Here is a 12,895-nt window from a genome sequence, read left to right as displayed (position 1 = left end):
GTCAAAGTCTTAAATTCTAAACCAAATTGAACTTCATTCAACACGGGTGGTGTGGGAGGCTAGCTTGCCCTAGACTACCAGAATGAAACATTCCTCCTTTTCTCATCGTAAGTGCGTATCTTACAGGGCAAGAGGTTCACCAGAGGTCCATTTTCCCAAAGCAGAAACTGTCCGATGCAACTCACCCAGAGACAGCAAAGAGGAGGGAATGAATCACAGCAACACAATCAGGAGGCCTCTCTGAGGCTTTGCAACTTTGCAAGTGGCCGTATTATCCTTACATGTGTCATTTTATTGTTAAATATGGGCAGCCAAAGTGAGGCAGGCCCATCTTAACCTCTCCAATCCATCCAAAATGAAAAGCCTACCGTTCACATGCATAAGGTTTTCCCCTTCGCTGTGCCTTGTGGATCTATTTGAACTTCACATACACTTTGCAAAGAAATTCTTCTCAACCTCATTCCTAAATTCGCTAATCATCAGTTGGAATCTTGCTCTAGTCCCAGTTTTTCCTAATGTTCCAGGTTAATCTTTTCTACACCATTTAATATCTCTCTGCAATGTTCCCCTCATTCCCTTTTATCTGAGGATAAAGAGCATTATTTCTCCATGCCACTCCTACAGATCATTTCTTTGACTCTGAGACATTTCTCTGCAGGCTGACCTGCCTCCAGGGCATGAGTAAAGTGGAGAAAGTTGCAGAGTTGATCACTGATGGATGCACTCACAGCAGGCTCCACTGCTCTGGCTGAAGTGTATTTTACTGGACTTTTGTCAATTCTTACCCATCATGACGATTGAAAGGATAATGTTGCTGACTTCCTGGAGAGCCTTAGTCCCAAATGCCAGCAGCAAGCCACCAATCACTTCGATCCAGCCCACCACAATTTGGTACTTCATAGGGTCTAACTTGGCACCCGCGTCATTCAATGGGAACACATCGGCAAACTTGACAAACTCATCAACCTGTTGGCGAAACACAGAAAGGGAAAGCTATTCAATAACATTGTACAGCAAGAAACAGAACAGTACATGTACGGGAGGAGGCTCAGTAAGCAAACAAGCTTGCCTGTTTCCCTAGATCAAATGATCCAACTTCTGAAAGTACCCCTCAATCACCTCTCTCTCTAAGAACATAAGAAATAGGAGCAGGGGTAGGCCATCTAGCCCTTCGAGCCTGCCCCGCCATTCAATAAGATCATGGCTGATCTGTCGTGGCTCAGTTCCACATCCCCGCCCTCTCCCCATAACCCTTAATCCCCTTGCCCATCAAAAACCTATCAACCTGCGTCTTAAATATATTTAGCAAGGCCGCCTCCACCACTTCAACGGGCAGAGAATTCCAGAGATTCACCACCCTTTGAGTGAAGAAGTTCCTCCTCAACTCCGTTCTAAACCGCCCCCCCTTTATCTTGAGGCTGTGCCCCCTAGTCCTACTGTCCTTTCTGAGCGGGAAGAGCCTCTCCACCTCCATCCATCATCTTATATGTCTCAATGAGATCTCCCCTCATTCTTCTAAACTCTAACAAGTACAAGCCTAGTTTATTCAGCCTCTCCTCATAGTTCAACCCCCTCAACTCCGGTATCAGCCTAGTAAACCTCCTCTGCACTCCCTCCAAGGCCAAAATATCCTTGCGTAAGTGCGGCGACCAAAACTGCATACAGTACTCCAGCTGCGGCCTCACCAGTGCCCTATACAGCTGCAGCAAGACCTCCCTACTTTTATATTCAATCCTCCTCGCTATGAAGGCCAGCATCCCATTCGCCTTCCTGACCACCTGCTGCACCTGCAGGCTGGGTTTTTGCGACTCATGCACAAGGACCCCGAGGTCCCTCTGCACCGTCGCATGCTGCAGTTTTTCGCCCCGTAAGTAACAGTCCTTCCTACCATTATTCCTACCAAAGTGGACAACCTCACACTTGCCAACATTAAATTCCATTTGCCAGTTCCTGGCCCATTCGCCCAGCCTATCTAGATCCTTCTGCAGACTCTCCACACCCTCCGCACAATTTGCCGTTCCACCAATCTTGGTGTCATCAGCACACACATACATCTGTCCTTTGAACCCAGTAATACTGTTTCCCTAATTGGCCTCAACTAGTAATTTTATTCAGTAATCACTACACTGACTGAACACCTATAAGTCCGAACTACCCCAGCCAGCCCCTGCCAACCACACTTAAGATAAAGCATGAGCTGATGCTGCAGTGCGATGAGGGGATGCTGCCCTGTCAGAGATGCAATCTTTTGGATAAGATGTTAACTAGAGCCCCAAAAGATAAATGTCAAAGATCCCATGGCATTATTTCAAAGAGCAAGGAAGCTTTCCCCAGTGTCCTGGCCTCTAACCCTCATTCAACATGTAACAAAAACAGCTGATCTGCTCATTATCACGGCGCTGTCAGTGGGGGTTTGCTGTGTGCAAACTGGCTGCAACATTTCCTGCATTATAACACGTGGAATGTTACAATAATTGGCTGTTAAGATGCACCGAGACAACCCGAGGTTGTGAAAGGCATTGGTAAAATGCAAGTCTTTCTTTCTCTCCCTAAGGAGTTTTACTCGACAAACACCTGGTATCCTCATTTTAAATTTGTGCCCCCCAGAAGCTTAGACAAGGGCCAGGATTTTCCAGTTATTCCCATCAATGATCACAGCAACGGTGACACGCTACCACGGGTCCCCCGGCAATGGAGGCCCAAACTACAGGAACCCCTATTGACAGCGGCGGGACTGGAAGGTCCCGCTGTTGGCCAGCTGCCTCCGTTGCATGCAATGCTGGTGGTGCAGAAAATCCCACCCATAGTGACCAACTTGCCTCCATCAACATTTCCCAATCCCCCGAATGGGGTTTGGCCAATTTTGCTTATTCTTTGCTTGAAAAACATCCTCAGGAATTATCACAGAAACATGAAGGAGATTAGGAGAAAGGGCTAGCTCTGGATCATTGCTGCCCACTTCCTGACACCTAACTAAAGAACACTCTGGTGAAGGCTGGTATCACTTTGGGCATGTGATCTATAAGATGGGGGAGGGGGGGGGGGTGTGGGAAGGGATTCAATGTCCTTTAAGGCTTTTACGCCTAAGGAATGGATTTCTTTCCCTTTTTGTGCAAGCCAGGGACACCTAGGCCAGCTGTAATGCAGTCAGCGGTAACCATTCTCCCCCAGTCTAAGAACATTCCCACTACACAGATGTGGCATTACCACATTGCACAACAGGCATCCATTCGAATCCTCAAACAAAACTTTCCAAAGCGGGGTTGGTTGATCCTAGTCGGATGCAGCTTTGTGCAATGAGCTCACTCCCATTCAAAACGGAGTTGCTGCCGAGAAGGCTCAGCTTACACAGAGTCGTAACAGGCAGCGTCCCCTCAGTCTGGGCTGGATTCCGGAAAGATTGCAGGGATGAAGGTGCAACGTTTAAACACACTGCGCCAGGCGGACTCTGGTTACTGAAGCACACAACATACCCGAAGCATACAATCACTCACTTGTTCAGTTTCCAAGAATTTCAGCCACATTTTTAAACACTGAGAAACTTGTACTGGAGAAAGCGAGAACAGGGTCTGGCGTTCTCATGCTAACACAAGGCTTCGCTTTTTTTTCCTGCCTATAGAATGAATCATACCGTGCAGAAGGAGGCCATTCCGCCTCATTGAGTCTGCACCAACCACAGTCCCATCCAGGTCCTATCATAACCCTATGCACTTATCCTAGCTAATGCCCCTGACACTAAGGGGCCATTTAGCACGGCCAATTCACCTAACCCAAACACCTTTGGATTGTGGGAGGAAACCCACACAGACATGGGGAGAATGTGCAATCTCCACATAGACAGCGACCCAAGCCAGGAATCGAATCTGGGTCTCTGGCACTGTGAGGCAGAAGTGCTAACATAAGAACATAAGAAATAGGAGCAGGAGTAGGCCATCTAGCCCCTCGAGCCTGCCCCGCCATTCAACAACTGTGCCATCGTGCGGCGCCCCCCCCAAATCAAGGGGAAGGATTTCCTCTGTTCATATTTTGAAGTCACATCTTAAAAGCACATGTAAAGGTTTGGTTCTTAAAAAGCTAAGAAAAGATCTTATCCCCTCCACACACCCTACTGTTGAAAAGGAGTTCCTTCTGTCAGTAATGATTCTCACCTTAGCTCCTTGCTCAATATTACTCTTCTCAAATGCAGAGTTTTGGCCAATGTCATTGGGCCCCCTGTAATGCTGCTGACCACACTCTGAATTCCTCCTTTCTTCCTGCCTGGAAGAATTCCCACCATCAAGCTAAAGAGATGAACCACTGGTGTTAACTCATGTACCATTATCTCCTTATCTGAGGAAGGATGTCTTTGCTATCGAGGGAGTATGGTAAAGGTTTACCAGACTGATTTCTGGGACTGACGTACTAGGAGAGATTGGGTCAGTTAGGATTATATTCACTGGAGTTTAGAAGATTGAGGAGGGATCGCATAGAAACCTATAAAATTCTAATGGGACTAAGAAGGGTAGACGCAGGAAGGTTTTTCCCGATGGCAGGGCAGACCAGAACAAGGGGTGATATTCTAAGAATAAGGGGTAAGGCTTTTAGGACTGAGATGAAGAGAAATTTCTTCACCCAGAGAGTGATGAATTTGTGGAATTTGTTACCAGAGAAAACAACAGAGGCCAAAATATTGTAAAAGCTTGCAAGAAGGAGTTAGATATAGCACTTGGAGCAAAGGGGTTCATAGAATAGAATCCTACAGTGCAGGAGAAGGCCATTTGGCCCATCAAGCCTGCACTGACAACAATCCCACTGGGGCCTTATCCCCATACTTACCCTGCTAATCCCCCTGACACTAAGGGGCAATGTAGCATGGCCAAACCACCTAATCCGCACATCTTTGGAGTGTGGGAGGAAACTTCCACAGACACAGGGACAGCATACAAACTGCACACAGGCTGACAGCCACCCGAGATTGGAAACGAAACGAGATCCCTGGCACTGTGAGGGAGCAGTGCTAACTGTGCCGCCCTTAACCTCTCCTGTCCCAAAACAGGCTTGGAATTCCACAATGTGCAACTAACCGATCAGTACGTCATCCAGACGGCCATTTTCCATGTAAATGTCAACTTATTAGGCGCTATATGCGCACGTGTGCTATTTTGAGTGTGCCAGTTCACACACAGACTAAATTCCTGGGTCCTGCTGTTTTTGAAATGGTTACCCAATGGTGCGCCCAAGCATCTGACACAAAAGCGTCAACCGGTGTGCAGCAAGTACCACACGGAGGAATGTCAACACAAAGTACCTTACTAATGTGACAGTGGTGAGGGGCAATCTCAGCTACACACGTCCAACATGAGCTGCTGAGGAGGAACGGAGAGCCACTAATGCAATCCACACTGCAGGAAGTTGAGACCCTGGCATTGTTGAGAGCAGGTCAGGGCCTGTGGGATAAACTGTCCTTTAACATAAAGAGAGCATATTGAAATAAATTCAATCTGCTCCCAGTGCCTGACCCCACTTTGAACTCGCTCTGGAAGCAGACAGATCAAAGGATGGAAGCTGGCAGCCCACTTGGGGGGGTGGGGGGAGGTGGTGGGATATGTTCGAGCATTTAAAGATGCAGCAGACACATGAGCAGATATTTTGGAATCGAGTTTTTCCTCTTCAATTTTCCCATAAATTTTAATATTTATCAGCCTTCTCAAAACGTATAATGTTGGGGCGAGAAAAGGAGGCTATAGGTGAGTGGCGCTGGCTCCAACACTACTTTCTGGCTGGAGATGTAGGAGACATGATGCCACAGACAGGACTGCACTTCATACAAAGTGGCAGTTCACCATGCCCAACAGAAGGTGGCAGGCTCACTGGATGCTGTGTACAATGGGGAATGGAGAAGGATCTGACAAGCGTAGATCACCTAATTGTACCAGGTAATTAATCAATGATGCAAGGATCCTTACTGCAAAATGCCATCTTCCAACACATCCCATGTGCTCGCTCACATCAAACTCCCAAAGAACCTTTCAATGGACTCGACATTATATCCTCCTAAACAGGAGGGAGAATTCAAACCCTAAGAGAAATGCCAAGATTGTGCCTATTGCTGGTTTTACAGCAGTCGGTAGTGAGATGTGTGAAAGGGAGTAGGCCTCTCAACGTCCATTGACCTTTACAGCTTGGAGAAACATGAGTGGTCCCAGCCATCCTCAAGAAAGCCTTGGCCTGCCTACTTACCAATCCTAGGCACTCTCAATTGGCACTCTCTCACTCCCCCATTGCAATCACCTCCACTCTGATCTACAGGCTGTCCCACAACCACACTGGACCTTCCCACTCTGCAGCCTGCCCTGTGGTTCCCTGGTTGCAATCTTCTGCTGCTGCTGAGGTCCAGTCGCAACACTGAGCAGAAATGTTGCATCCTCCAGCCTGGCCAGGATTCCTCCTATAGCTTTCACATTCCTCCTACCTTTCCCACAAATAGCCATATGCTCACGTCTCCCAGGAGTTTCAGGCACCAACATGTTTGCCTACCAATATGCAGGGTGGGCATTAGGCAGCCATCAACGATCTCTCACATCAGACAATGCAAAACAATCTCCTCAACAAATCTGCTGACTCTTCATGGGGGGCAGGTGCTCAAACCTTAAGGACCTCAGACTCTTGCCTACTTGAGTGTGCATCATCATGATACAACCCATCCCACCTGTAGATACCCAGCTCAACACAAGAATGCACACCATTCCGGCTACCCTGTAAGCAACTCAACTCCCCTGGCTCCCAGTGCTGAGTAACATCACGCCCCCTCACATAAGAAAGGAGATTGCAACCAGAAAGCTCCTGGGAGAAGGTTTACATCAACCCAAGTCTGCCGCTACACAAGGATCTTACCAATCCACCTGCTGCTCACCTCCTGTCACCCCAGCCTGTAAGACCACCGTGCCAAGGAATAAAGCAGCAGTAATGGAACCAACACCATTAAAAAAAACTTCCTCATCACAGATCCCACAGCCGGCCCACCAAGCTTCAACCCACCACGCTGACCATTTCCACAGTGGCCAAGGCCTTTCAGCAGCAAATCAGCCTTGCAGGGAACCCAGACTTCAGCTGTGGTGCACCCCAATCAGTGACTCACATGACTGGAGACTGCCCCCCCCCCCCCCCGACAAAATTCAGCACAGGGTTCGGAAAGCTCCGTCTAGCCACTGCAGGAGCTATTGCCCTGGGTTGTGTGATTACTGCACACGCTAAATTGAAAGGCAGTTGTGTCGTGCTATTCGCTGTGAAGAGAAACAGATACAACAAGCGTCTGTCAGAGTGAGTGAGCTGTGAGCAGCACACTGGCTGGCTTCGCAGAGTTTGCCCAGCGCAGAGCCCACATTGCAATTTGCCTCCAAGTGGCACCAGCCTCTAGCAACTGGCATCCCGCCAAACTACACGAGGCCAAGCCAATATTCTCAGTCATTGGCCGGTAGGTGAGCCAAGGCTCGCAAGTATGTCTGGAGGCCTGCCAATTCCTCCTTTTCAATCTTACACCATACAAACACTTAAAATAAGCAAATTTAGCACACAAATCAGCCAAAAACTGGCTGCCGAAAATCCGTTTTGAAAGGTTTAAGATATTAATGTCAAAAATCTGAAATAAATCTACATCAGCAATACTCCACTGAAAAAAAAAAGTACTTTCGGAAGAAATAAAAGGCACAAAGCTTTTGCCACTTTGGAGAGGGTGTATAAAGCTTCCATTGATCCCCGTCCAAAGGAAAAAGAGCAAAGCTGGCACCAACGCTATTATAATGTTATGTGTTCTACTAAATAAGCCTGAAAGCCGAGAACTTAATCAGCTTTATTCACGACTCGTGCCCAAATTCTCAGTGTCCCAGGCCAGCCCGACACGTGATGGATTCACACCTGTACTGCCCGCACTCCTCATTAACTGTAGCACCTCAACATTGCACTGACTGAATTTGGGGAATCTCACTACAGGTAGGGGTTGAGTATCCCAAAGAAGCCAGTGAAAAATCAGCACCGAGATTTTCTAAAAAAAAATATAATGTGTGCAGCATTCGCCGAAATCATTAAACATCAAAGAGGCTCCTTCTCCCACTCCAACTGAGCAGTGAGTAAAGCCCTCCATCTCCTTGGTGCTGGGCCAATCAACTCTGTCAATCTGTCAGAGGTGAAGTTCAAATGGCAGAGTGGTAATCAATAGTTATATCTCAGTTAAGTGAACGGCTGCCAGACGCTCCATCAGCACTCTTTGCCTCAGAAGTGCTGACCAACAAATCTCTGAAGAATCAAACTCTGAACCCACCAGCGTGGGACTTACACTTGGTCATTAACTGAGACCGGAGCCCTAAATTATGCCACAAGAATATATTAGTGGATCAACACTTAGCACAAAACATTTGCCTTCCCTTTTAATGAAAGTCGAAATTTAATTCAATCAAGGCAAATATTTGGACACTAATAATGGTCAATAGTCAAGGCCTTGCTTTTCATAAACAACTGTCGGCACAGAGGCTGCTTTCATCACTCTTGGAATCATCCACATGTACTCCCACACATGCAGAGACCATCGCTCATGAGCAATTAGTCTGTACTCTTCCATCATAATCTCGCACCTCACTAAATAACACCACATGGGGTTGTTTCAGAATCAGCTGCCTGAATTTGGATAAAGACCGAGTGAAGTATACCCAATTTTCAATTAAAAGGGAAACTCAGCACAGTGAATGGCTCTCACAGGTGACACAATCTCCTAAAGTCTTTTGTTTTTGGTTCCCTCTGCTCCAACTTCACTTGAAGAAAAACAAGATTTAGCAGCTATTTAATGCAATGCAGGAAATGTCACAAGAGCCACCTTATGTCTGCCAGACAATGCCATTTAATGCTGCTGAAACAACTTTTGTTCACTTGCAGCACAAGGCGAGATATAACCATTAGCATGAACAAAAACACGGCTGCTCCTTCTCTTTAACCATCTCTCAAATACGCCTTTCCAGGGAGCTCCAAAATAAAAGACTTTCCCTGTTCACTCAGGGTTGTTCTCTTCCTCTTTCCAACAGGAGCAGAACACATGGTTGAAATTGTAAAGGTAATAAATACACTGCACTTCAAATACAGCTCGTGGAAAATGTAACAATCAATTCAATATACTTGTTCAGTTACAGCACTGACACAGCTTCAAACCTCTGCCTGTAAATCGGCTCAGCTTGCAACCGTGTGCAATGTTCTAGCAAACCAGTGATATGGCCAGATGAATTTCCTACTCAAGAGGCAGATGTTGCAGTGAGGGCAAAGGGATGGCACAAGGTGGGAACACACTGCTGACCATATGGAAATCAGCAAACAGCAGCCACTTAGTACTGGAAAACAAAAGGAGAATGTAGCGTCATTGAGGTTTACAGCATTGAAACAGGCCCAACTTGTCCACGCCACCCAGTTTTTAACTACTAAGCTAGTCCCAATTGCCCGCATTTGGCCCATATCCCTCTATACCCATCTTACCCATGCAGTTGTCTAAATGCTTTTTAAAAGACAAAATTGGACCCGCCTCTACGACTGCCTCTGACATGTAAAGAAACTGAGAACAGATGGTCTAAAATTTCTTTCGAGTGGCACACAGCAGTGAACATCAGATGAACATTTGGAAATCAGTGGATCACACACGTTACCTATTTTCTTTCCTTTTCCTGCTGAAGTCACAAGCACTCATCTAGTTTTATGTTATGGGAAAATAAATAAGACCAGGTTTTAGAACCATGGAACGAAAGCCAGATAGGGGAGGCAGTGGCATAGTGGCTGGAGCAGTAATCCAGAGACCTAGGGTAAAGTTTTGGAGACCGGAGTTCGAATCCCTTCACAGCAGATAATGAAATTTGAATTCAATAAAAATCCAGAATTAAAAAACTAATGATAACTGTGAAAAGATATCTGGTTCACTGATATCCTTTAGAATAGGAAATTTTCACTCTTTACCTGGTCTAGTCCATGTGACTCCAGATCCACAGCAATGTGGTTGACTTTTAAATGCCCTTAGGGTTGGGCAGTAAGTGATGGTCCAGCCAGCAACAAATGAAAAAAAAAATCAGGATTTATTCAGGTTAAGCACATCTTATGATTATTAATGTTTGCAGGAAATGGTAACTGTGGTGCATCAGTTTATAAATTAAAGATTAATTGAATCATAGAATCCCTACAGTACAGAATGAAGCCATTCAGCCCATTGTGTCTACACTGACTCTCCGATAGAGCATCTTATCCAGATCCATCCACTGCCCTGCCCCCGTAAACCCACACATTTATCCCACTAATCCCCTTAACTGACGCATCTTTGGACAATCGGGGCAATTTAGCATGGCTAATCCACTTAACTGCAGGAGGAAACCAGAGCACCTGGAGGTAACCCACACATACACGGGGAGAATGTGTAAACCCCACAGGGACAGTCACCCAAAGCTGGAATTGAACCCGGGTCCCTGGCGCTGCGAGACAGCAGCACTGGCGGAGCAGGCTTGAAGAGCTGAATTTGCCTACTTCTGCTCCTAATTCCTTCTTTCCTAACCATTGTGCCACTGTTCCACCCTAGTAAATAGTAAAAGCTTTGGAGCCAGATGTCAGTACATGCTGAGAATCAAAAGGCCCGAAGGCTTTAAATCATGAGTTCAGAGTCACGTTGGCGGTGCATGCAGAAACCTCAGACGTGTAAAACTGGGTTATCCCAACTTTGACAGTGAAACCTGCTGGCAAATATTTCAATTTAACTGCCAGGATACATCATAATTGAAGTGCACGGGAAGCATTTCCACTAAAGCGTGAGAAGGAGTACAAGTGGCCCAGAGGCTGCTTACCAGCCGAGCAGTCTGCTAAGAGAAGTTTCAATTTGCATGAGCCAACATTTCAGGAACAACTTGAAAATTCCTGGCAGATGAGAGAGTTGCTGCAAAAGCTTATGAATAAAAGCAGATAAGACATAACAATACTTAAAATATATTTTTAAAAAAACATAAAAGCTTGTAGCTTTTACATTAAAGAATGCAGAATTTATTGGATAAGAATCATTTCGCGAGTACTGTACATCTAATCTGACTGATGTTAATTCTATAAAATGTGTCATCCAATGAGAAACCCCCCTCCAGAAGACAATGCTAAATTTGCAATTTGGAGGTTAAAAAAAAATCATAGAATCTACATTACAGAAGGAGGCCATTTGGCCCATTCAGCCCATACCGACAACAATCCCACCCAGTTCCCAGTCCCTCACATTTACCCTGCTAATCTCCCTGACACTAGGGTCAATTTAGCATGGCCATTCAATCTAACCCACACACCTTTGGACTGTGGGAGAAATCCACAGAGACATGGGGAGAATGAGCAAACTCCACACAGACAGTGACCCGAGGCTGAAATTGAACCCAGGTCCCTGGCGTTGTGAGGCAGCAGTGCTAACCACTGTGCCACCGTGCCTTAAAATACTTTAAAAAGAGGAGTGACACAAGGTCAGGAAACTTAAGAACTGAAAGTACATGAACTGATCCATTGCACACTGTAAAACACATAAGCACCAAAAGCTCTCAAAATGGTAAACTATTCCAAAGTGAAAATAATGACAATGATCTTGTCAGCCTCTGAAATAGGCTGTCATTAAGCCAAATCATCAAATAACAATGCAATGTGTTCACAAAAGACAATAGTCCAGCAGTTCTAACATCGCCAGTTAAAAAACCTGATACACATTGTCATCTGGTGTAGTACATCTGTGTCCATGACTCCTTCCTCGACAGTTATCCAGCTGACTGTAAAACTACAACAGAAGTATACACAACTGTGCCTTCACGTGTACATTCCCATAAATGCTCCATTAAGACAACCTGCAATGCTATGAATTTGGTATGAACTGTACAATCAATCACTTAATGAATTTCAAAGACAATGGGCAGAATTTTACGAGATTGATTTTAAGTGTCCAGCTAGCGTGAAAATGGGAGAGTTCCTGATCCATTTTTTGAGTGAATTTTCATGGCTAATCTTATGTACTTAGTCACTGAAAATACGATCTAGACTGCTTTTAGCTGCTGCAGCTAGTGGGCTGGGCTTAATTCGCCAGCCAGCCTGCCTGCAGAGGGACTTATTGCGCATGCGCTGACCTCCATGTCAGCAATGCGCAATAGCAATTGTAGAAGGAGCTATTGCACATGTAGACTTCTGACGCTGCACATGCACAATTCCAACAACAGAGGTGTGACAGTCATAGAGCGAGCTGTCAGGTCCCTGCTGCTGCAGGTAGCTCAACATAGCCACTCCCTGGCCCACAATCGCAGGGGCCCACAGCTGATTGTGAGCGCCATACCACTCAAGATCATCCTTGCCACTAACCCCCCAACTGCCAGCATCACCCTCCTCCTGATCAGATTGCATCTGCCGAGTGGCAGTAGGCCTCTCTCTCCGTAAATCAGGCCATCCCTTCAGGCCCTGCCCCTACAGGCCCCACCCCCAGTGCCAGGCTGGCACTGCCCAAAGGGTACACCCCCCCTTACCATCAGCCTCCCTGGGGGGCATCAATGGCTTCCAGTTCCACCGGTGAGGTCAACACGACTATTACCAGTTCATGAGGCGTGGGTGATTTCCTCGCCGGAGAGAATCTCTCCCAGCAAGGCCATTAAGGCAAATGAGCCCAGACAACTGAGTGCTGGGCCCGCTAAACATACGTAAATGAAGATTTTAATATATTTGAATAAATTATTCAGCCTCTCACTCATTTCTGGCGAGAGACTGACCTTACCAGAAATCCGGTTCTTGTAAAATTGCAAGATGCAAGAAATCAGGCGTGATCCTAATTTCTTGGCTCTTAAGACGATTTTACCGGTTCACGCCACCTATCAATGAGCCGGGCGATCCGATAAAATTCCAT

The 12,895-nt window shown here is 46.2% G+C and overlaps 1 protein-coding gene across 2 annotated transcripts in view; it reads right to left on the bottom strand.

The window, feature by feature from the left end:
• Positions 1-12,895, bottom strand: part of LOC145357966 (transmembrane protein 35B-like) — a 56,627-nt gene that overhangs the window by 37,243 nt on the left and 6,489 nt on the right. For both annotated transcript variants that reach the window (XM_080211600.1, XM_080211599.1), the window contains exon 2: positions 786-966. In XM_080211600.1, the coding sequence (XP_080067726.1) occupies positions 786-966 (181 nt within the window). The remainder of the gene's footprint in view (positions 1-785; positions 967-12,895) is intronic.

This window comes from Carcharhinus amblyrhynchos, chromosome 24 (genome assembly GCF_965287045.1).
Source record: "Carcharhinus amblyrhynchos chromosome 24, sCarAmb.v2.hapA, whole genome shotgun sequence".
Taxonomy (NCBI): Eukaryota; Metazoa; Chordata; class Chondrichthyes; order Carcharhiniformes; family Carcharhinidae; genus Carcharhinus; species Carcharhinus amblyrhynchos.
Note: the sequence above shows the minus strand (reverse complement) of the source record. Positions and strands in the feature narration are given on the sequence as shown.